This window comes from Bos mutus, chromosome 10 (assembly GCF_027580195.1).
Source record: "Bos mutus isolate GX-2022 chromosome 10, NWIPB_WYAK_1.1, whole genome shotgun sequence".
Lineage (NCBI taxonomy): Eukaryota > Metazoa > Chordata > Mammalia > Artiodactyla > Bovidae > Bos > Bos mutus.
Window position 1 is genome coordinate 35,571,804 of NC_091626.1, and position 23,958 is coordinate 35,595,761.

Sequence of the window (23,958 nt, forward strand, 5' to 3'; positions counted from 1 at the left end):
CAACACACTTAAGAGCATTTTGAGTTTGTTTCTTATTTTGATTAAAACTGCTACATCTACTTTCTCCTACCCACTCTTGTTTTGTTCTGCTTTTCTGTTATGTTTGCAAAAATGTTAACCCATATAAAGAGGATTCATCCAAGGTGCTTTCCATAATCATTCCTTTTTGCATAAGGAGGTAAAATATGCTTCATACAAAGTGGGAAAATAATTTCTTCATTTATTAATCCAATTAAAAATAATGAGTGCTAAACTAAAATTACCAACCAAAATACCAAAGATGAGCAAAACAAATGCCTGTAGAAATAAGGGAAAAGATAAAGAAAAATTAGAATTATTTTTTAAAACCTTCATCCTCTCCAATAATGTATATAGTTCAAAATATATTAACTTTTTTTGATGTAGGTAAAAGACTTAATTAAAAAATGACAAATTATTTCTTAAAATAAGATTCTTAGAAGAAACAAACAAAACCCAACCTACCCCCAACTTTTTCCAGGAAAGAAAATCCTCTCTGCTCATTTTAAGATAAAACAGTCCTGGGAACACAAAAATCAAACACGTTGATGTACTGGAACCTTAAAGTGGGGAAAAAAAAAAAAAGAATGCCAGATTTAGATGTGAGACTAGATGATAATTTTACCTATTTTAGAAAACGGAATTTTTGAAATAGAAAACTTACCAACTATACCAAATACATTCCTAATGTCAGGAACATATATTGCAAGTAAAACAATGACAATATTGAGAGCTAGAGTGATCAAAGAATGGCGAATCCATGAGAACGGAAAATTGGAAAAAAACATCATCATTAAAGCTTTCCTTGCCTGTAAAACAGAAAAAGAAACAGATTTAAGCAAAGAGGAAGTGTCAAAGCCACACTACTTGCTTAGGGAAACCCATGTATGGCACGGGTACTATGATATTCCAAACCATTTAGATGCCCAAAATATAGCCTGGACTGTTACTGTAAAGTATTTGTTGCACATAAACTAAGAAATGTACCTATCTGTGTGACCTTCATAAAAGTTGTCTTGGTTTAATTCTTGAAAAAATCATCACATGCAATTTCTTTAGGTTGCATAATTTTCAAAATTACTAACCATAACACTGTGTGAAGAAATCTCAGGGTATCATTTTCAGGAAATTCAACAGATAAAAGAACAAATGGCTCAAAACAGAAACAGAAGTCATGCCATGGTAAAGAAATTCCATTTACTGTTTTATATTATTGTTTCACGGCATGTAAATAAGAAAAGTAGTCCATGATGTTTCCCACTGCCAAGGCAGGCAACAGGCGGTCACAGCCCACAAACTTCTATCCAGCCCCCACTGCACTCCTGGCACTGCAGTTCACACAGGAAGGGGGCAAACATCGGGAAGGCTCAGGTTTTCAGGAACTCACTGTTTAGGGATTCAAGATATTCATGTAGAAGCATTTGTACCCAAAGTTTATGTTTCTATTTTCCCAGAAATTCCTAAGATTCTTATGTATCACAACTAATGCAGAATGAAGATCCATTCTGTCCCTTAACTATAATTCTAGAGCAAATAAAATTTGTGACTAAGATTAAATAAATTTCCAATAAACCAGAAGGAGCTTACTTTTGCTGACTTGACTTTTTCTTCTTCATACACATTCTTTTGAATACAGAATTAAAGGGGGAAAAAAACCCCAAAAACTTTAGAACAACTATGGTCTCTAAATTGGAAACAATGCTGTGGGAAAGCGAAAATCTAAACTAAATCTGAAAAAGCACAAATTCGTTTAGCGGTTCACTGTTCTTTTTGTGCTTTCATGGGGCCATATGCAAGTATGAGGTCTTTGATCAATCCCTTGACAAATGAATAAGATACACGAGACTAGATGCAATTCAAACATTCTAGTCTGTAAAGAATTAGTGTTGCCATATTAGGGAGCTGCAACACCGAGGAACAAAACCTTGAAGAGTACTTACAGGGAAGTGGATTAGAGGGACTGTCAAAAGCACAGAAAATAGTATGCATAACTTCACAGTCATGATGACAACATCATGTGGCAAGTATTTACTGTAACCTTGCAGTAATTCTGACGCCACACTGTCTGTAAATTCAAAAAAATAAGGATCACATTATAAACTACTGAGATGTTAATAATAGCAACGCTATTTGCCTTTGCACAAACAGATCTTAGCAGATTTTGGAGTCCCGGTACCAAATCCATCTCTGGCCTTTTTCCTATCCTACGAAACACAGACACATTAGTCAAACATCTTCTTGGAACTTGCTGTCTTTTCTTTTAATGTAACTAGAAATTAGCCCAGGCAGATTCTCTAAAATTATGACAATGAACATATATATATATATATTTTTTTAATCTCAAAAAAAAAAAATCTCTTTAGAACTTTTCCATAATCTGAAAGTTTTAAGCAACATCTATGTTATTTTGTAAAGTGCTTTCATGTGTACTGCTGAATTTGGTCCCTGTGATAACAATATAAGATAGTAGCTAATGGCAACCCACTCCAGTATTCTTGCCTGGAGAATACCATGGACAGAGGAGCCTGGCGAGCTACAGTCCATGGGGTCGCAAGAGTCACACATGACTTGGTGACTAAACCACCAGGTTAAAAATATTAACTGACTTGCCCAAGATCATACAAGACAAAGGGGTAGGACTGTACATCCAAATTTTTTGATGCCAAAGCCTTTCCTTAATATCATGATGTTTTCTAGGACCTTATAGTCTCACGCATGTTACCTGCTTCATCAACATTTCATCTATAGATTTGTGTTTCATAAAGGAGAATGCAGTGCTAGGGCAATGGCTCCCTCAGCAAGCCGGTGTGGTAGTCAGCGACAGAATCGGAGCGAGCAGACCATGCTTTGCTCCCTGGTGTTGCTTCTACCCTTATGTCATCCTCACCCCAGGCCAGACGAGGACTGTGAAGAGTGGGTACTCAAGAGAACTTCATATCACTGCCATGCAGGGAAAGATGAGTTTCTACTTAAAATACAGTGGTGGATTTTTTTAATTTGAGACCGAATGCTTTGGGAAAGTCACTTTGGAGAAAGTTAAAAAACAAATCAAACACAACTCTGTTTTCAAAGACCTTAAAATTTAAAGGGTGATAAGATGAAAGACACATACATATAATAGAAGGTGTATAAACACAGATACGCACTTAAGTGGCAGAAGGTCTAAACAAAGAACTATGCTGATTTTGAACAGGGAAAGATAACTATGGCTTTGGGATGAACATGAAAGAAATTCAGGAAAACCTGAAGAGAGTCATCCTGAGATAGTGAGCAGCGAGACAGTAGAAGCGGGACTTGAACTCGGGGGTTGAACAGACCAAGATTCAAAATCTACTACTTAGTAGCAACTTAACTTCTTTGAGTCTCTTGGTTTTTACATCTGTAAAATGGGGACAATAATATGTTGACCTATAGGGTTGCTGAGAGCATTACATTAATTAACCTATGTGTGCTCACACTCAAAGATGTTGAGGGAGAAGTTCTGGAACCAAGAACCAGCACAAGCAGAGGCCACCAAGCAACAAAGGGAATTTGCGTCTGAGAAAACAAGCAGCCCAGGAGCACTAGAGAGGCTGAAAGACTGCACTATAGAGCCAACAGCGACGGGTGATAAGGCTGGAAATGCATGAATGACCAAGCAACAGAGCTATTTGTACAGTCAGGACTCAATCTGGTAGGCCACAGAGATGCAATGGCTTCTGAAGAACAGCATGTTATGATTTAAACTAAGTAGGAAGACAGACTGTAAGAAAAAGAGATCCAAAACAGGACTAACAGAAGGCTACTGTCATAATCACTGAGAAGTAATGAGAATCTGAACTAGATTAGTAACGATGGAAATGGGATAGAAACCAATTGTGGAAAGTATCAAAGACATACTTGACATAATACAGGACTAATGGACCAGGCAAGAAATTAAGAAGAGCCAGGAAAGCTGAATTCTAGTCCCAAATATGAGAGATACTTGTGAGTCTTTGGAGACACATGGCAAACTATTTTCACTTTCTGAATCATAAAAATGAATTATTAACACATTGCTTAACAACTTTGTAGACTTTTAAAATGGTCTGGTTATTACGCAACATTTGGGTATTGGCCTGCTCACCAGAGGAACACTTTATTCCTCATCTTATAATGCTTCAACATCTGTAATCAGAACCAATATCATTAATCTAGGTACATACTTATTGGTCCCTTAAACCTGACAAAATTTAGATATTAACTGAGTCTTAAGAACACTGAATAAAAGGACCCCAAGCAGCTCCAGAAGCCTGAGGAACTAGATTTATTACAAATTCAAAATACCTGTCACATATCTACTTTCCCGAGATAAAAGGCTTTTTCCTGAGCCAGCAGTTCTGTGTTCTTAGCTGAGCCTTAACATGTGTAAGGGACAGAGGACAGCACACTTCTCCGGATTCAGACAAATCTCTACAAATCTCAGGAAGGACCCAACAGTGATTCCTGCAAGATGTATATTCTACTGAAGCCAGGTGGCTGTCCTGTTTAATATACACTGTCAAACAGGGGATGATTTTATAAAGATTCCTGAAGAATAACTGAAAGATCACTGGACTAATATTCAGGAGACGCAGGAGACACGCCTCTATTTTTGGACAGGTCACTCCACCCAGGCCTTAATCGGTGACAAGCCCTTCTGATAAGGCCTCAGGTTCAATCAGCAATTTCTTTCTGAAAGACTGAAAGCTACTGCTATTCCAACAGAAAAATACTGTAAAAGATTTACACTTTTATACTGCAAAAAAGTATATACTTATACCGCAAAAAAGAAAACACTGTGAACAGCAAACCAATTCCTGAATCTTCTTCTGTCTTTGGAGAAGGAACTACTTTTATACCATTCTTTCTTTCCTTTTCTCTGTCACCTACCTACCAACCTACCGTGTGATTTTTCTTAGATGCACAGTTCTCCATTACATAAAATGTGGATATTCTGAAGAATTTGAATCAGTGGAGAAGGGTTAAGTTAGAGACAACAACTCTTACTTGATAACCAAGAAAATCCCTGTGTGGAAACATTTCACGTACATGATGAAAATATTTAGTCTCTGTGTTCAAGCAAAGACAGATACGTAGATAGGTAGGTAGGTAGAGATATACCTGAAACTTAAGTATGCCAGGTTTTTCCAAAAGTTCACTCTGAGAATGACGGGAAAATGGATTCTATGGCATAATTCCTGAGGAGGTAGGTAGCACAGAAATACAGGCATTGATTCTGGAGAGAGTCAGAACTGGATGCAAACCTCAACTCATTCTTCATTAACTGCAGGTACTAGCCAAGGTGGCCAATCTATCTGAACCTGTATCTTGCAGAGTTGTAAGGTATGAGTTAGGCAATGTATATAAAACACCTTGCATCTTACATAATAAATGTTACTTCAACAGATGTATTAAAATCCATCCTTCCTCCACTTCCCCTTTAATATAAACTTTCGTACAATTTAACACGGCTCCTAACATCTCATAGGAATTTTTACATAACTACTTTTTGGCTATCCTGGAAATTGGCAGGCATTTAAGGTTTCCTACAGATAGTTCTGTTTATCCATAGGGAATAAAAGGAGGCACGTTTTTTGGACCTTTTCTCAATTTTGAAGATCCCTAACTAGAATATTCAGAAATCTAAGATCATGGCATCTGGTCCCATCACTTCACGGCAAATAGATGGGGAAACAGTGGAAACAGCATCAGACTTTATTTTTTGGGGCTCCAAAATCACTGCAGATGGTGATTGCAGCCATGAAATTAAAAGATGCTTACTGCTTGGAAGGAAAGTTATGACCAACCTAGATAGCATATTCAAAAGCAGAGACATTACTTTGCTGACAAAGGTCCTTCTAGTCAAGGCTATGGTTTTTCCAGTTGTCATGTATGGATGTGAAAGTTGGACTATAAAGAAAGCTGAGCACCGAAGTATTGATGTTTTTGAACTGTGGTGTTGGAGAAGACTCTTGAGAGTCCCTTGGACTGCAAGGAGATCCAACCAGTCCAGCCTAAAGGAGATCAGTTCTGGGTGTTCATTGGAAGGACTGATGTTGAAGCTGAAACTCCAATACTTTGGCCACCTCATGCGCAGAGCTAACTCATTTGAAAAGATCCTGATGCTGGGAAAGATTGAGGGCAGTAGGAGAAGGGGATGACAGAGGATGAGATGGTTGGATGGCATCACCGACTCAATGGATATGGGTTTGGGTGGACTCCGGCAGTTGGTGATGGACAGGGAGGCCTGGTGTGCTGTGGTTCATGGGGGTCACAAAGAGTCGGACATGACTGAGTGACTGAACCGAACTGAACAGTATTTGTGCCAGGTGACAATTTCAATTTATAAAAACATACAGCTATTCTACAAAGTTTTTGCTGAATTCCTAACAAAGACCCTGCTGGAGTATCTCATTGCTACAGAAAGGTCTTACTGTGCTCAACTCTGTACAGAAACAAACCTAACAACCAAAAACAGTTCATGTATTTCAAAAATGCTGTTTCCCTACTAATGATCAAAAAACATTAAACCATCTATCTTAGCTTTCCTTGTAGTATATCCAGGATCATGTTGGAAGTAGGAAGTATGCTCTTCCTGATGGTGTGCAGAGCTCTACCTCTCTTAGCTGACACAGCACTAAAATGCAAGAGCAGATTTTGGTTCATCAGTTGCTTTTATTACTGTTGAAATGATGTAGAGTTGGCCAGAAAAGCACTATAGAGAGCAATTATAACTTTCTCACACATTGAAAACTCCAAGATAATACGCTAATAATAATATACAGAAGCTACCATATTTAAATTAGACTTTATTAATGAGAGTAAGGAGAGAAGTATAGTGCTGAAAAAAGAGCACCTGAAATTATGAAATTATTGCAATAATGCTGTGTGCCAGATACTGTAATAGGCATTTTACATACAACTTGTTTCCTCTTCAATACAATGCTATACAATTATCTCTGTGTTACACATGAAGAGATGAAGGTGGTGTAAGGTGAAGTACCCTGTTCAAGATCACATAGCTAGTTAGAGCAGAGTGGTTTTTTCAACCATATTTGTTGGGTTTCAAAATCCAGACCCTTTCTACTGGGCTTAGGAAAGGTGGCTATGCAAGTAAATGTCCAAAAACTTGTCAGAGCTGAAAAATATCTGAGAGGCAGGTAAAACCATTACATCTCATTGTGAATGTCTAAAACCTGAAACACATATACACAAGGCCACTCACCATGAATTCAGTGTCAAAACAGCTAAATATCACAAGAACAATAATAGCCGTCTATCTGGAGTGTTGTTATAAGAACATTCATAGACTGAAAAGTGCATTCAAGAATTTGACAAATTGAGTGTAATTTATTATGTGTTTGTTTACAAATTAAACAAGTGTGTCTGCAAATTAAACAAGAGAGCTTACAAGTTTTTTTCTCTTGTAGACTTTTAAGTTTTTCTTGAGGTTCTTATCAGAAGACAGCAAAACACACTAAGCATGTAACCTTTCAAAAATAAAAGAAAATTTCACTTTTATGAATTTAAAAGTGTCTTTTAAGAATTTAGGGAGAAAGGTCATGCCAAAGCACAGAACACCCACCGCAGAGCTGTGTGAATTAAGTCTGAAGGCAGAGGTCTCTGACCCAAGTGTGCAACTACAGTCTAGCACGAAACTCTTTCCTTCCTTGACTTGCTCTTTTGCCATTAAGATGACTGATGCTCTTAATCTCCCAAACTGCTGAACTAGAGTCTAATATATTGAAATCTCAACGTAAAAAATAAAATCATTATTGTACTTTTTTTTCCTTCACAGAAAGACTTCAATGTTTCTCAGCCCAATATTTTATTTTTAGGTGTTTATTTTAAGAAAATTTTCATATAAAGTTATCAATCTTGAACTTGATCCACTCTTTTAAAAGAAAGAAAATTAGTTCTTTAAGACCTGTAGAGCTACCACAGGAGTGCACTGAATTCTGTCAGCCTGAACAGATTAACTTGCTAATGAAAGGCAGAAACAAAGTCCATATTCAGGTGTGAGATCAACTACAGAACAACTTATATTGTCATCCATAATGAAATAATATGCTTACCATAAAAAGTGAGGTACCCAAAGAGTGCAGATATAAAATAAATGAGAAAACTTAGAGCAATTGCTGTATTGGTTACATTCTGCATCCTTTTCTTAGAAGGGCTAAAAGACAAAAATGGCAAAATTAGAATCAGAGAGAGACACGGGTTTGATCCCTAGGTTGGGAAGACCCCCTGGAGGAGGGCATGGCAACCCACTTGAGTATTCTTGCCTAGAGAATCCCATGGACAGAGGAGCCTGGCAGGCTACAGTCAGTCCATAGGGTCACAAAGAGTTGGACACGACTGAAGTGACTTAGCACCATCTGAATTAATCTAAATAAATAGATATAAGGATTCCTTAATCACTCAAGCCCTGATTCATTAATAACTACACAACAGAATTCCTGATTTTAAATTACTGTGCAAAGGATTATGCTTCCAAGAAATATTCTCAACTTAGACAGAACTAACACCTAGAATCAAGTGATAGGAGGGAAGGGATTCATGGAGGCGAATATCATTCAATCTGAAAGTCCTAGAAGTCAAAAGAAGCAATGAATACATTTAATATATTCCAGGATTCTATAGTACCTTTGAAGTTCACAGTATATGGGCAGTATTGAGGTGTGGCATAGAAATGAAAAAGCCATGGTTGGTATGGCATAAGCACTCTGAAAAAAAAAAATTTAAGATTAAATTACTAAATTGTACTCTGTTGAAACTACTATTTCATTTGAAAATAAACTCAGTTTTTAAAAAAATAAATTTAGCTATATTTCATTTTTCATAAATCATCTGTTTATAAAACACGTTGTTGTTATTAGTGTTAAATGAGACACACAGTTATGGTCACTAGCAAGTATTTTACTTGATAGGTGGATTGTCTGTACTAGCTGAAATATTTCTTGGCTGCTTCTATCCATGTTGTTTTTACTACAGTCACTACTGCTTCTATATTATTTTGGTAAGATAAAAATAATTTAGGTAAGATAAATAACATTTAGATAAAATCAAATATAATAAAATTTTAGAAATGATCTTATTATAATTCTCAGTCTTTCCTAATGTAAGTATTAGGAAATCTTAAATATATCTTACTACCCTAAGCAGCATTAATACTTACGCTTTTGAACCAGCTTTCACCAAGTCAACCTAAGTACCCACTTATTCTAAGAGAATAGTGAATGTATTAATACATTTTAGCATTTTTGGAGAAGGAAATGGCAACCCACTCCAGTGTTCTTGCCTGGAGAATCCCAGGGATGGGGAGCCTGGTGGTCTGCTGTCTATGGGGTTGCACAGAGTTGGACACGACTGAAGTGACTTAGCAGCAGCATCTTTAGGGTCTCTTTCAATGGGATTGAACATGATTTAGTCTAGACCAACAAATTCTTGGTGATCCACTGGAATATACGATCACAAGTTGTTGCTGTTTTTAAATTTAGAATAATTAAGAACCAGAGAAAGTTACAAAGCAAACAAAAGTTACCATCTAAGTGAAAATACTGTCTTTACAAGTGGATGGTAATGATTTACTTTCTCTTTTCTACTCCAAAAAATTTCTCCTTAACTAATTTAAGGCTCTTTAGCACAAGAAGTTCCAAATGACTGAAGACCTGTCTTCAGACACAAGACCTCCTCCTAAAATATCTGAAGAGAGCTGGGAGGAAGGAAAGCTGGAATATTTCCCAAGGCTAAATTAGGGAAAGAGTGTTCAATTCACAAACTTTCTTTCATATATTTCTCAGTTTCCTGACTTATTAATTACCCTACCTAAATCTTTAAGACATGCGGAAGCCATTACTATGCAAAAGATGTGGTAATCTCCCTTGTGGGGCCAGACAGACATTTCTCATTTTAAAACTGGGGAGTAAGGGAGTTCCCTGATGGCCTAGTGGTTAGGATTCTGGGCTTTCACAGCCATGGCCTGGGTTCAATCCATGGTCAGGGAACTGAGATCCCGCAAGCCATGAAGCACAGCCCCCCAAAAAAACAAAAACAAAAAACCTGGGGAATAAAAAGGAGAATTTTGCATGGAGGAGTTATCACACTAAAATGCTATACTAATAGAGTTGCACATGAGTGGAGGGTATTCTAGCGTCTAGGACCTCCACTTTAGAGAATCAAAAACTGTACATGAAGAAGCCTACAGCAACAAGGAAGACATGGAGCTCTTCTAGAATGGTTAAAGTAGAGATCATCCAGATAACAGTTTCCTGTCTCCTCTGCTGATGCTTAGGGGCTCCTGCAGGCATTTCCAGTATCGTAGGGCTCTCGGAGAAGGCAAGGGGACTTGGTCTTTCAGCTTCTGCTATAGGCATCACAAATTTTAACTTTGGAATGTCAGCCAGGAGACACATTGTCAGTGCTCAATTGCTGGTCCAATCATGAGGCTGTTTAGCCACAGACCAAGGTTCTACTCACAGGGGAGGAGTTTTTGATATAATTGGCTATTTAGCTTTACAAGTCCAGAGGGCAACAGGAAGTCTGTATCCACAGAGGACCTTATTGGCCAGACCAGACATTCGGTAAATCTGTTCTTTTAGGCAGTGGCCCATTTAAAACAGGCTCCATTTAAAGGCATGCCAAAAAAAAAAAAAAGGTGGCTGTTTCATAATGGGCCACCCTGTGTTAAATAATATTATTCTTCTGGTAAGCAACCCTATACTTAGCACTTTCATGAAAATTAATTAGTTACAGGTACAAAGACCTAAGAGACTCTGTTACACAAATCTCTTAAAACTTGAAATGTGAAAAATCAACCGAAAGTATCTGTTAATAACTTACACACCTCTTTGGAGAAATGAAAGAGCTTTGGTTTACAATCATCTGTAGCACTTGAAATCTGTTTAAGAGGATTGAGGGGAAAGAGAGAAACCAACAGTTATTAAAAGTTAGAACACTTAGGGAAAAAAAAAAGAGAGAGAGAGATGAATTTATTATTACTGGGCTCTCAAATAAAAATATTTCAAAACAAAGTTCCAAAATGCAATATAGCCATACTTTTTTATTAATTAGGCAAAAACCATTATTAGTCAAAAAATTTTAGTTTAAAATAAAACAAAAAGCTAGAAACAAACTGTTACCTGGAAATACTGTTCTACATAATTTAATGTCAGAGGACAAGGGATGGACCATTTTTTAATTATTACCTGTAAAAATAAGTAGAATCAGATTATTTCTTACAAATCTCATGACAAGAAATTGATTTCAAATAGGTCAGCATTTTTTCAATTAATCTTAACACTATAACAAATAATATGCAAACAGAACTATAACAAATAATATGCAAACAGAAGATATTTTATTTATGGGATTTTCCCTGGTTAGAATAGGGTCATCATTTGACATGTGCCCTATAGTGGGGGAGGGTGGGGGTGCTGTGTATCTATTCAGTGGAGATCTCCCCCACTGAACATTGAGAATACTCTCCTGACAGCTTTCAAAACTCCAATAGTATCAAGGCATTAAAAGAAAATGCAGCTCAGAATGGGAACATGATGTTCCCCTATACGGCTATTTGTGGACCTGGCATCAGTAGCAGATAGAGAAATATTAATAGCAGTTTTAGAAATGACCACAGGCAGATGCAAAGGGGGAGGGATGGCTGATGCATGAGACTGTTTTTCCTCGTTGTTCTAAGACTTATGTTATTTTGTTGTATGTGGATGAATCTGGCAAAGAATAAGAGCACAAAGCTAAGGAACTAGAGATGATAAAATGAATTTTTTAAAAAATTGAAAGAAATCCAGGAGAATGCTACTCCCCAGAAACAGTCAGTGAAAATGGTTAGGATTTTACTCTTAACTGTGGGCATCCTGTTCCTAGACCTACAGTGGAGTTGTGCCAGCATCACCATTGTTGTGGTTGTTTCAGGGCACATAATTATTCCGTAAATCCTTGCTCTGGGCTGAAACCCAGCAAACAAAAGGGCAAGGGGGAATAAAGGAAGCATCTGTCCTTTGTAGCAGACAAGTAAGTAAACACTACTCCTATTTGCTATCTATCTAGTTTTGTTAACTAATTCAATCAAAATTTTATATAGTGATAAACTGAAAAAAATATACTTTCAGGATTAAGTTAATGAGTGAACTGAAAAATTACTCTTATTTAAAACTCACCAAGGGGAAAAAAAAAGAACTATAATGATAATTGAGCAAGTTGCTTTGACATTTCTAGGTAAGTTTTTCATATGAAATAAAACTAAATAGACAATTTATTAGGAGGAAAAAAATCAAAAGCAATAATTTCACGATTTTTTTCTGATATGTTTCCCCAAAGCGGGTGAGGATGGGGTGGGGTAGAAGGTTGTTGCTGGTCTCTCCAGCCCTGCTCCAAACCCAGCATCTCACATTTCCTCCTCACTACTAGTGGAGGCAGTAGCAAGAACCATTTACTGATCATGTACCAGAGACATTGATAAAGGTCGGTATGTGAGCCACTTCATTTTATCAGCTGTTGTCACCAGACTTGCAAATCCAAATACTTCAAAACAATGCTCCAAAATGCAATGTAATTATTATTTTTTGTTAATAAGAAAATACCACTTCTCAGCCTTCTGGCTAAGATCAAGTGTAGAAAATATCATTAGCAGCCTGAATTTATATTAACATAAAATTCAGTTACTAGAGCTTATTTCTCTGCAGAGACCCACCTCAAGCCCAAGCCCGGGGGGAGACAGAAGTGATGTCCTAGAAAGCAGAAGTACAGGACAGGCATGGAAGATACCCAATAACAAAGGGTAACAGGAGGTCCTTGCTCAGGCTGAAGGCAGAGCACAGTAAGAAGATCCACCCAGGGGTTAGAAAGAAAAAGAAAGAAAAAAAAGATTAAGCATCAGAAACACTTGCTCACTTGCACAGAAGGCCTTTCCTTCTTCTCTCTGCTCCAAGACCTTCCCATCTTTCAAGGCTCAGCTCAAATTTTATTTCCCTCCACATCCTTCTTTATTCTAGCTGTTGGTGATCATTCTCTCTTCTCAACTCTTATAACTTCTATTCTGAAGCAGATATATCAACATTTAACTATGTATTAACTATGTTATTCTCTATTTTTTTTCTAACAAATTTACCTTATTTTCCCAACGAGATGGACAGATCCTTACAAGTAGTATCCTAGTTAAACTACCACAACTCTGATGACTAACATAGTGCACAGAAGAAGGAAAGCCAAATCTAACCAAAATCCATTCAGATGGCTCTCTATTTTCATTACTTACTAAAATGTTAGTTCTAATATTGGTATTAGAATACCAATCTGTTATTATTCTGTCTCAAGACAGAACTTTTATTTATTTATTTATTTGCTTTTTCTATTCTTTTGCTTTTATTTTTTTTTTTTTTTTTAATTTTATTTTATTTTTAACTTTACAATATTGTAAGAACTTTTAGAAACACTGTAAATTTGTGTTCAAAAACAAAGCAAAAAAGATACCATCATGCTGAGCCACTGTTACAACAAACTTTATTTTTAAATTTTTAGATATTTCAGCTGGAGAAAAAATTTATGTCAAAAAATTTTAAGCAAAATAAATATCTGGGCTTCCCTGGTGGCTCAGACAGTAAAGAATTTGCCTGCAATGCAGGAGACCTGGGTTTGATCCTTGGGTTGGGAAGATGAATGGCTACTCATTCCAATATTCTTGCCTGGAGAATTTCATGGACCGAGGGGTCTGGCAGGCTATAGTCCACAGGGTAGTAAAAAGTTGGACACCACTAAGTGACTAAAACTTTCAATTTTTTTTTCAAGGATGTGGGACAATAGATGAGAGTGTAGGTTTTGATTTGCATTGTTGGAGAGCATAATTTAAGCAAATAATAGTTTTATGGGCCAATTTTTAAAAATTTAATAATAAATGCTACATAGATTTACAAACACATATTGATACTTTCTTGGGCTCCAAAATCACTGCAGATGGTGACTGCAGCCATGAAATTAAAAGATGCTTGCTTCTTGGAAGAAAAGCTATGATGAACCTAGGCAGCATATTAAAAAGCAGAGACATTACTGACAAAGGTTGATATAGTCAAAGTTATGGTTTTCCCAGTAGTCATGTATGGATGTGAGAGTTGGACCATAAAGAAAGCTGAGTGATGAAGAATTGATGCTTTTGAACTGTGGTGTTGGCAAAGACTCTTGGAGTCCCTTGGACTGCAAGGAGATCAAACCAGTCAATCCTAAAGGAGAACAGTCCTGAATATTCATTGGAAGGACTGATGCTGAAGCTCCAATAGTTTGGCCACCTGATGCAAAGAAGTGACTCACTGGAAAAGACCTTGATGCTGGAAAAGATTGAAGGCAGGAGGAGAAGGGGACGACAGAGGATGAGATGGTTGAATGGCATCACCGACTCAATGGACATGAGTTTGAGCAAGCTGTGGGAGTTGGTGATGGACAGGGAAGCCTGGCGTGCTGCAGTCCATGGGGTCGCAAAGAGTCAGACATGACTGAGTGACTAATCTGAATTGATTGATAAAAATGGGGCTTCCCTGGTAGCTCAGGTGGTAAAGAATCTGCCTGTAATACAGGAAACCCTGGTTCGATTTCTGGGTCAGGAAGATCCCCTGGAGAAGGGATAGGCTACCCACTCCAGTATTCTTGGGCTTCCTTGGTGGCTCAGATGGTAAAGAATCTGCCTGAAAAGCAGGAAACCTGGGTTCAATCTCTGGGTTGGGAAGATCCCCTGGAGGAAGGCATGGAAATCCACTCCAGTATTCTTGCCTGGGGAATCCTCATGGACAGAGAAGCCCAGCAGGCTTCTCTGGGACTGAGCAACTAAGCACAGCATAGCGATAAAAATAATTAATGAAAAAAGGTACAATGGAAAAAAAAATCCTAATATTATCAGGATTAATATTATTATTAAACATTAATAACATTTAATGTTTATTAATGTTTAATATTAATATTAAAATAATAAAAAATTGGAATCCTTCAAAAAATTGGGGTTACTATATACATGTTTCCTTTCCTTAATCACTATGTATTTTAAAACTAATAAAAGAGTCTATAATAAATTCAAGCATACGTCATTTGATTGTGCTTTAGTTTACTGAACTTCACAGATACTGTGAAGTTCTTTCTTTATGGATTAAATGTTCATGGCAACCCGGTGTCAAACAAGGCCATTGGCACCATTTTTCCAAGAGCATTTGCTCACATCGTGTTTCTGTGTCACATTTTGGTAATTCTCACAATATTTCAAACTTTTTCATTACAATCATATTTGTGATAGTGATCAATCAGCTGTGCTCCGTGATCTTTGATGTAATTATGGTAACTGTTTTGGGGTTCCATGAACTGTGTCCATGTAAGATGGCAAACAACCCATAACTGTTGTGTATGTTCTGACTGCCCCATTGACTGGCAGTTCCCATCTCTCTCCCTCTCCTTGGGTCTCCCTATTCTGTGAGACACAAAAATATTGAAATTAGGCCAATTTATAAGCCTACAATGGCCTCTGTTTAAGTGAAAGGAAGGGTTGCACATCCCTCACTTTAAATCAAAAGCTGGAAATGATTACGCGCAGTGAGGAAGGCATGTGCAAAACTGAGATAGGCCGAAAGCACTCTTGTACCAAACTGTTAGCCAAGTGGTGGATGCAAAGAAAAAGTTTCTGAAGGAAATGAAAAGTGTTACTCCAGTGACTACACGAATGATTAAAAAAAAAAAAAAAGTGAAACAGTCTTATTGCTGATATGGAGAAAGTTTTAATAATCTGGATAGAGATCAAAACAGCCACAACATTTCCTTAAGTCAAAGCCAAATCCAGAGCAAGGGCCCCAACTCTCTTCAATTCTATGAAGGGAGAGAAGTGAGGAAGCTGCAGAAGAAAAGTCTGAAGCCAGTGGAGGCTGGTTCATGAAGTTTAAGGAAAGAAGCCATCTCTATGACATCGAAGTGCAAAGTGAAGCAGCAAGTGCTGATGTAGAAGCTGCAGCAAGTTATCCAGAAGTTCTAGCTAAGATCATTGACGAAGGTGATTACTAAACAATAGATTTTCAGTAGACCAAAGAGCCTTCTATTGGAAGATGTGATCTAGGACTTTCATAGTTGGAGAGAAGTCAATGCTTGGTTTCAAAGCTTCAAAGGACAGGCTGACTCTCTTGTTAGGGGTTAATGCAGCTGGTGATTTTAAGTAGAATAGCACAATGCTATTTTACCATTTCACAAAACCTAGGGCCCTTAAGAATTATGCTAAATCTATACTCTGCCTGTGCTCTATGGATGGAACAACAAAGCCTGGATGACAATACATCTGTTTATTATTTTAAGCCCATTGTTGAGACCTACTGCTCAGGAAAAAAGCCCCCTTTCAAAATACTACTGCTCATTGACAATGCACCTGGTCATCCAAAGGCTCTGATGGAGATGTGCAACAGGATTCATGTTGTTTTCATGCCAGCTAACATAATATCCATTTTGTAGTCCATGATTTCAGGAGGAATACTGACTTTCAAGTCTCATTCTTTAAGAAACAATTACATGAGGCTGTAGGTGCCAGAGATGTGATTCCTCTGACGTATATGAGCAAAATAAATTGAAAATCTTCTGGAAAGGATTCACCATTCTAGATGAAATCAAAATATCTGTGATTCATAGGAAGAGGTCAAAATATCAACATTAACAGAAGTTTGGAAGAAGCTGATTCCAACCTTCATGGATGACTCTGATTTCGGCAGAGGAAGTCACTACAGACATGGTGGAAAGAGCAAAAGAACTAGAATTAGAAGTGGAGACTGAAGAAGTGACTGAATTGCCGCAATCTCACAACACAACTGAATGGATTCAGAGTGCTTTTTATGGAGGAGAAAAGAAAGTGGTTTCTTGAGATGGAATCTATTCCTGGTGAAGAGGCTATGAAGATTGCTGAAATGAATACAAAGGATTTAGAATATTACATAAACTTAATTGATAAAGCTATGGCAGAATTTGAAAGGACTGACTACAACTTTGAAAGAAGTCCTACTGCGGGTAAAATGCTATCAAACAGAAAAATCATCGCATGCTACAGAGAAATCATTTATGAAAACAAGAGTCAGTGTATGCACCAAACTTCATTGTTATCTTAAGTAATCGCCACAGCCGCTCCAACCTTCAGCAACTACCACCCTGATCAAGGGACGACTTTTCACTAGCTAAAACAGATTACAACTTGCTGAAGACTCAGGTGATAGTGTTTTTTAGTAATATTTTTTTCTTTTCCATCAGGTTATTGCAAGATATTGAATATAGTTCCCTGTGCTATATAGTAGGTCCTTGTCATTTATCCATTTTATATATAGCAGTGTGTATATGCTAATCCCAAACTCATAATTTGTCCCCACCTTCTCTCCCTTTTGGTAATCCTAAATTTGCTTTCTGTATCTGTGAGTCTGTTTCTGCTTTATAAATAAGTTCATGTGTATCATTTTTTTAAGATTTCACAGTAAGTGACAGCATATGATCTTTGCCTTTTTCTTTCTGTCTTACTTCACTTAGTGTGATAATCTCTAGATTCATCCATATTGGGGTAAATGGCATTATTTCATTCCTTTTTAAGGCTGAGTACTTAGAACATCTACTTCTGCTTTATTGACTACACCAAAGTCTTTGACTGTGTGGATCACAACAAAATGTGGAAAAGTCTGAAAGAGATACCAGACCACCGTACCTGCCTCCTGAGAAATCTGTATGCAGGCCAAGAAGCAACAGTTAGAACTGGACATGGAACAACAGACTGGTTCTAAATTGGAAAAGGAGTACATCAAGGCTGTAAATTGTCACCCTGCTTATTTAACTTATATGCAGAGTGTAACATGAGAAATCCCAGGCTGGATGAAGCACAAGCTGGAATCAAGATTGCCGGGAGAAATATCAATAAGTTCAGATATGCAGATGACACCACCCTTATGGCAGAAAGAGAAGAAGAACTAAAGAGCCTCTTGATGAAGCTGAAAGAGGAGAGTGAAAAAGTTGGCTTAAAGCTCAACATTCAGAAAACTAAGATCATGGCATCTGGTCCCATTACTTCATGGCAAATAGATGGGGAAACAATGGAACAGCGAGAGACTTTATTTTCTTGGGCTCTAAAATCACTGCAGATGGTGACTGCAGCCATGAAATTAAAAGACGCTTACTCCTTGGAAGAAAAGCTATGACCAACCTAGACAGCATATTAAAAAGCAGAGACATTCCTTTGCTAACAAAGGTCCATCGAGTAAAAGCTATGGTTTTCCAGTAGTCACGTATGGATGTGAGAGTTGGAATATAAAAGAAAGCTGAGTGCCAAAGAATTGATGATTTTAAACTGTGGTGTTGGAGAAAACTCTTGAGTCCCTTGGACTGCAAAGAGATCCAACCAGTCCATCCTAAAGGAAATCAGTCCTGAATATTCATTGGAAGGACTGATGTTGAAGCTGAAACTCCAATACTTTGGCCCCCTGATGCAAAGAATGGACTCACTGGAAAAGACCCTGATGCTGGGAAAGATTGAAGGCAGGAGGAGAAGGGGACAACAGAAGATGAGATGGTTGGATGGCATCACTAACTCAATGGACATGAGTGTGAGTAAGCTCCAGAAGTTGGTGATGGACAGGGAAGCCTGACAGACTGCAGTCCGTGGGGTTGCAAAGAGTCAGACACAAAAGAGCAACTTCACTGACTGAAGGCTGAATAAGCAATAAAGTGTTTTTAAATTAATGTATGTACATTGTTTTCTTAGACATAATGCTATTGTACATTTAATAGACTACAGTACAGTGTAAACATAACTTCTGTACATACTCAGAAATGATGTGTGTGACTCGGTTTATTGCAATGGTCCAGAACTGAACCTGCAATATCTCTGAGGTATGCCTACATGCCAATTAAAAGAGAAGTAAGAAGGAAGGACATAGTGTGTCTTCACTGCCTCATAGTAGACCAAATTTAAACTGTGCTCAAAGGTAAAAATCTGAGCACATGGTTTGTAAAGTAGGATAATAAATGCAGAATAAGGGTATTATTTCCATATGACAGCTACAGGAGAAATCTGCATCAAATTAAAGAGTATCTGCCATGACAGAAATGAATACTGTGAAAACTACAATAGACGTGTGGTATCAATATATTTTACCTGCTTCAAACTGTTGGCTATAAAAACCTAATTACTCCTACCTATGCAGCACTTGTGTGGTCAATTATCTGTGAAGAAAATATTCAATGTTATGTATACTGATTCTCTTTAATATCTGTATGTTCATTTGCAAATACAGGCCACTCTTAACCACGTAGATGCTTTTCAACAATCAAATTATGATGGAAATATTTTTTGTTCCCCTCTTAATGTGACACCTAAGAAGTGTGCTTATCATTTCACAATATATGTAAGTTAAGTCATCATGCTGCACACCTTAAACTTACACAGCACTGTATGTCAATTATATCTCAATAAGACAGAAAGAAAAAGGTCTTTTAAATAAGTGTATGTTCAACTCACTTATAAGATACAAGTCAGACAGTTTGTGGAGGGAGGGCAATGATTCTAATGTTGGTAAGTTCAACAAATGGTTAAATGGAAACACTGTCAAGTATTTTTAGTTTTAAGAGCATTCATTAAATAAATATTCCTGTACACTGGAACCAGGGTCACTTTCACTTCATTTAAATAATCTAAAGTTATTTTATCCTTGTATTCCAGAAGATAGTTTGGCCTAAGTTGTATGCATCCTAAATTGTTTTGACAGCTTGGAAATCTGGTTCTATCCTATGGTTTAACTAATGATGTGTTCTCTTGCTCTTTTGGATGGCATGTTTCTTTCATTCATTTCTCAATAACCCAGGAGAGTTTAAATAAGCTTATGATTTTAAGAGTTTAATCAAGCCATTTAGGCACGTATTTTGGAAAGTTTAAAATGTTTAATCCTACTTAAAGTTGGACAGATACTGACTGTGGAATAAGCTGCTAAGCAAAAAGAAAAGGATCTTTCCCCCCAGAATTTCACAGAAAGATAGTCTTTGGAATATTACAATCTGTTTTAGAAGAATTAAAAGGAAATCAGAAATTTAAATTCTCTTTTATCTTCATATTAAATTATTTTATAAAAAGTTTACCATCTGAGAGATATTTTTCCTATAATTAAAATGAGCTAATTTAAAAAAATATTCCACATGTGAAAAACAGTATTTCTGTGCAGTGAACTTTATGACAGCTTAACCAATGCTTAATAAATCAGATGGGAGAGAATTCAGGCACTCCAATTCTTACTAGATCTCTTCAGTGGGTAAACCCCTGAAGCTCTGGTTTCATTAATGGAACTAAGTTTTAAAATTAAGATGATTAGGATTCAAATTGATTTTACAGCTTAGAACCAGCCTGATTCTTATGCTTGAGAACCCCCAAAACATAAACATACATACACAATCTTGTACAGAAATAAGTGAATACTTAGACTTACTCAAAGAATTATACTCCAAGGTTTTAACAAAACTGGTGTGCTCTTCTCTCTAGTTAAGCACAGAGAAACTGAACCTGAAATGCTATTCTTGCTAAGCTTCTTCAAAATAGATACTATGAAGGAAACAGTTTTGCAGAATAAAAGTGCTTTTAATAACACACTGAAATAAAATGGGATACCTTTTCAATAAAAAACAGAGTAAAGAGAAAAAAAGACATTAACACAATGATTTCAATTTTAGTGAGGAGATAAGTAATACAGTATATTTTAAACTTACCACAAGAGCAAAGAACACCATAAAGAAAAATGATAAACTACTTGTGTAGCCAAGAAAGCCTGTAAAATAACAGTAAAATAAAAAGCAATTTATAAGGAAAGTGATCCTAACATGCAGCTAGAGCTATACATCTCGGGCATGTTTTTTATTACACTGCTTGGTATCTGGGGCTTAGGGCTGAGAATAACAACATTCCGACTATCTGTCACAGATCATTTATGTAGCTCTGTACGGCAGAATTGGAACTGGCTTACCACTAATGGCACACTGTAAGGAAAGGCTGCTCTTTAATGTTCCGCTGTAAAGATTTTACTTTAGTGGGGCAGACAAAATACTACTGCAAACCAAGTAATAGGTTAACTAGGCAGGGCTGAAGGCTGAACAACCTAAAATAAATCCAAGTTCAAAATTATTCACAATCACCTTCTGATAAAACTGTGGAACTGTGAAATTTAAAAGCCCCTTAACGTTATTTCTTTTTTCTCTTTTCTTATAAACAAATAACATCCTCTTCTCTAGAGACTTACCTATTTTAGGAAGAAGTGCAAGAGGGAACACAATGCCAACACAAATGATTATTAGTAGTGTGTCTCCATCAAGATACCAAGACCTATTAGGGGAAAAAGTTCTACTTGAGGTACAGAGCAACTAAAACCACCTTGACATATTTTGTAATAAAATAATATATTGAATATATCATAAATATATTTAATATGATAACAAGTTTGAGGGAATATAAAGATTTATTAAAAATGGAAAGGAGCTATATTTATAGCCATTATACCTGCATGGTAGAAAGATGGATAATTTTTCTTCTTATACAGTGGTTTTACATATTTTTAAAATTTTCAGGAAAGGGTATGAATTACTAGGAGAAAACATATTACATTTTTCATATAAAGGTAATAGAATACTGAATGAGAAAAGGTAGGTAAATGTGTGATTTGATTATTTTTTTTTTAAAATGGATGCAGAGTTACAAAAAGTTAGAAAGATATACTTAAAATACCAAAAGCAGATATTTCTATGTAGCAGCACTGAGAAATCTTTGTGTACTGGTGGCATATATAAGGTTTTAAAGTTTCAATATAAAAATACATGTGTTGAAGTTTTTAAAAATCAGACTTAATTCCCTAAGAATTTAATAGTAAAGACTTCTCTTTGGTATATAATAATTAAGCAATTCATAAAAGAAGTGCAACTAGTAAATACACATGAGGAAAAATCCAATCTCTGATGTTAAAGAAATAACTAATAAGGCTATTGAGTACAAATATTTAGAAAATAATATTCAAGGATGTGAATAATTGGTCCTTCACACAACGTTAGTGATCTTGTCAATTAGCACTATCTTCTGGAAAAATACTGATAATGTGTGGTAATCTCTGAGAGAATAATCTAAGATATAAAGAATTCTATGTGCATGAAGCTGTGAGTATAACATTATCATAATATTAAAAAGTTGAGGAAAATCTTATATAACCAACAAGAAAAAATGTTTGTCAAAAACAGCATACTCAATGGAATGTTAAACAGCTTTTATTTTTTTTTTAAAAAGACAGTTTACTGAAACAGAAAATACTAATGATAAAAATACAAAATAATGATTATTAACTATGTTTTTAAAATGTTTTGGTGGAAAAATTCAAAGGAAATAAAATGATAGCAGGGATTGGGTAAGAGATGGTATTATGTATAATTTTTATTTGCTTTGTCTTCTAAATTGTCTGTAAAGTAGCTATCATTTTTACTCTGAAATATATGCATGTGCACATCAAAATGGTAACAAAGTAAAATTCATGCTGATATGAGAGCTGGGAGCATCAAAGATAACAGGTATTACTCTTTCAAGTCGTTTGTTAGATGTTCTCTGAATTTCCACTTGACTATAATGTATCCTTTCACTACCAGCCAAAGTCTCCCACTGCCACATTCAATTAAGAAAATGGACAAACTCCTAGAAACATACAGTGTACCAAGACTGAATCATGAAGAACTAAAAAAATATAAACAGACCAATAATGAATAAGGTCACTGCACCAGTAATAAAAAACTACCAACAAAGAAAAGCCCAGGACCAGATGGTTTCACTGGTGAATTCCGCCAAACATTTAAAGAAAAGCTAACGCCAGTGCTTCTCAAACTCTTCCCAAACACTGGACCATAGAGAACAGTTCCAAACTCACTTTATAAGGTGAGCATGCCCTACCATCAAAGCCACATAAGAACATTACAAAAAATATCCCTGGTGAATATATTATAAAAATTCTCAACAAAATATTAGTAAACCAAATCCAACAGCACATTAAATGCATCATATATTATGATCAAGTGGGATTTATCCATAAGATGCAAGGATGGATCAACAAATGAAAATCAGTCAACATGAAATAGCACATTAACAGAATGTAAGATAAAAAACACATGGTCAAAAACATTAAAACATATAATAAAAATGTTAAAAAATAGGTTTTATAAAAATGTTAAAAACATATGATTAAAAAATAGATGCCAAAAAAGCATGTGACAAAACACAATATTCATTTATGATTTAAAAAAAGAAAACTTCAACAAATTTAGTACAGAGGGAAGAAATCTCAACATAAGGGCCATATATATAAAGCTCACAGCTAATATCATACTCAACAGTGAAAGGCTTAGTTTTTCCTCTAAGGTCAGGAATGAGACCAGGATGCCTACCCTCACCACTCTTATTAAACATAGTACTGGAAGTCCTAGCTAGAACAATCAGGCAAGATAAAGAAATAAATGGCATCCAAATTGGATAAGAAGTAAATCTGTCCTTATTTGCAGATATGATCTTATATATAGGAAATTCTAAAGACTTCAACCAAAAAAACTGTTAGAGCTAATCAAAAAATACTATAAAGCTGAATGATACATAAACAACGCACAGAAATCAGTTATATTTTTATAAACTAAGAAGTATCTGAAAAAGAAATAAACAATTAGTTTGGTCGTGTCCAACTCTTTGCGATCCTGTGGACTGCAGCATGCCAGGCTTCCCTGTCCATCACCAACTTCCGGAGCTTACTTAAACTCATGTCCATCGAGTTGGTGATGCCATCCAACCATCTCATATTCTGTTGTCGCCTTCTCCTCCTGCTTTCAATCTTTCCCAGCATCAAAGTCTTTTCCAATGAGTCAGTTCTTCGCATCAGGTGGCCAGAG

The 23,958-nt window shown here is 36.3% G+C and overlaps 1 protein-coding gene across 1 annotated transcript in view; it reads right to left on the reverse strand.

The window, feature by feature from the left end:
- Positions 1 to 200: 200 nt before the first annotated feature.
- The window catches only part of SLC38A6 (solute carrier family 38 member 6), a 70,118-nt gene continuing 46,360 nt past the window's right edge, over positions 201 to 23,958 (reverse strand). Inside the window, exons 7-16 of the mRNA XM_005890690.2 lie at positions 21,294 to 21,376; positions 20,767 to 20,825; positions 11,160 to 11,225; positions 10,865 to 10,918; positions 8,665 to 8,744; positions 8,094 to 8,194; positions 1,959 to 2,083; positions 683 to 827; positions 484 to 578; positions 201 to 297 (exon numbers count right to left, since the gene is read on the reverse strand). Of these exons, the coding sequence (XP_005890752.1) occupies positions 217 to 297; positions 484 to 578; positions 683 to 827; positions 1,959 to 2,083; positions 8,094 to 8,194; positions 8,665 to 8,744; positions 10,865 to 10,918; positions 11,160 to 11,225; positions 20,767 to 20,825; positions 21,294 to 21,376 (889 nt within the window). The 3' untranslated portion in view covers positions 201 to 216. The remainder of the gene's footprint in view (positions 298 to 483; positions 579 to 682; positions 828 to 1,958; positions 2,084 to 8,093; positions 8,195 to 8,664; positions 8,745 to 10,864; positions 10,919 to 11,159; positions 11,226 to 20,766; positions 20,826 to 21,293; positions 21,377 to 23,958) is intronic.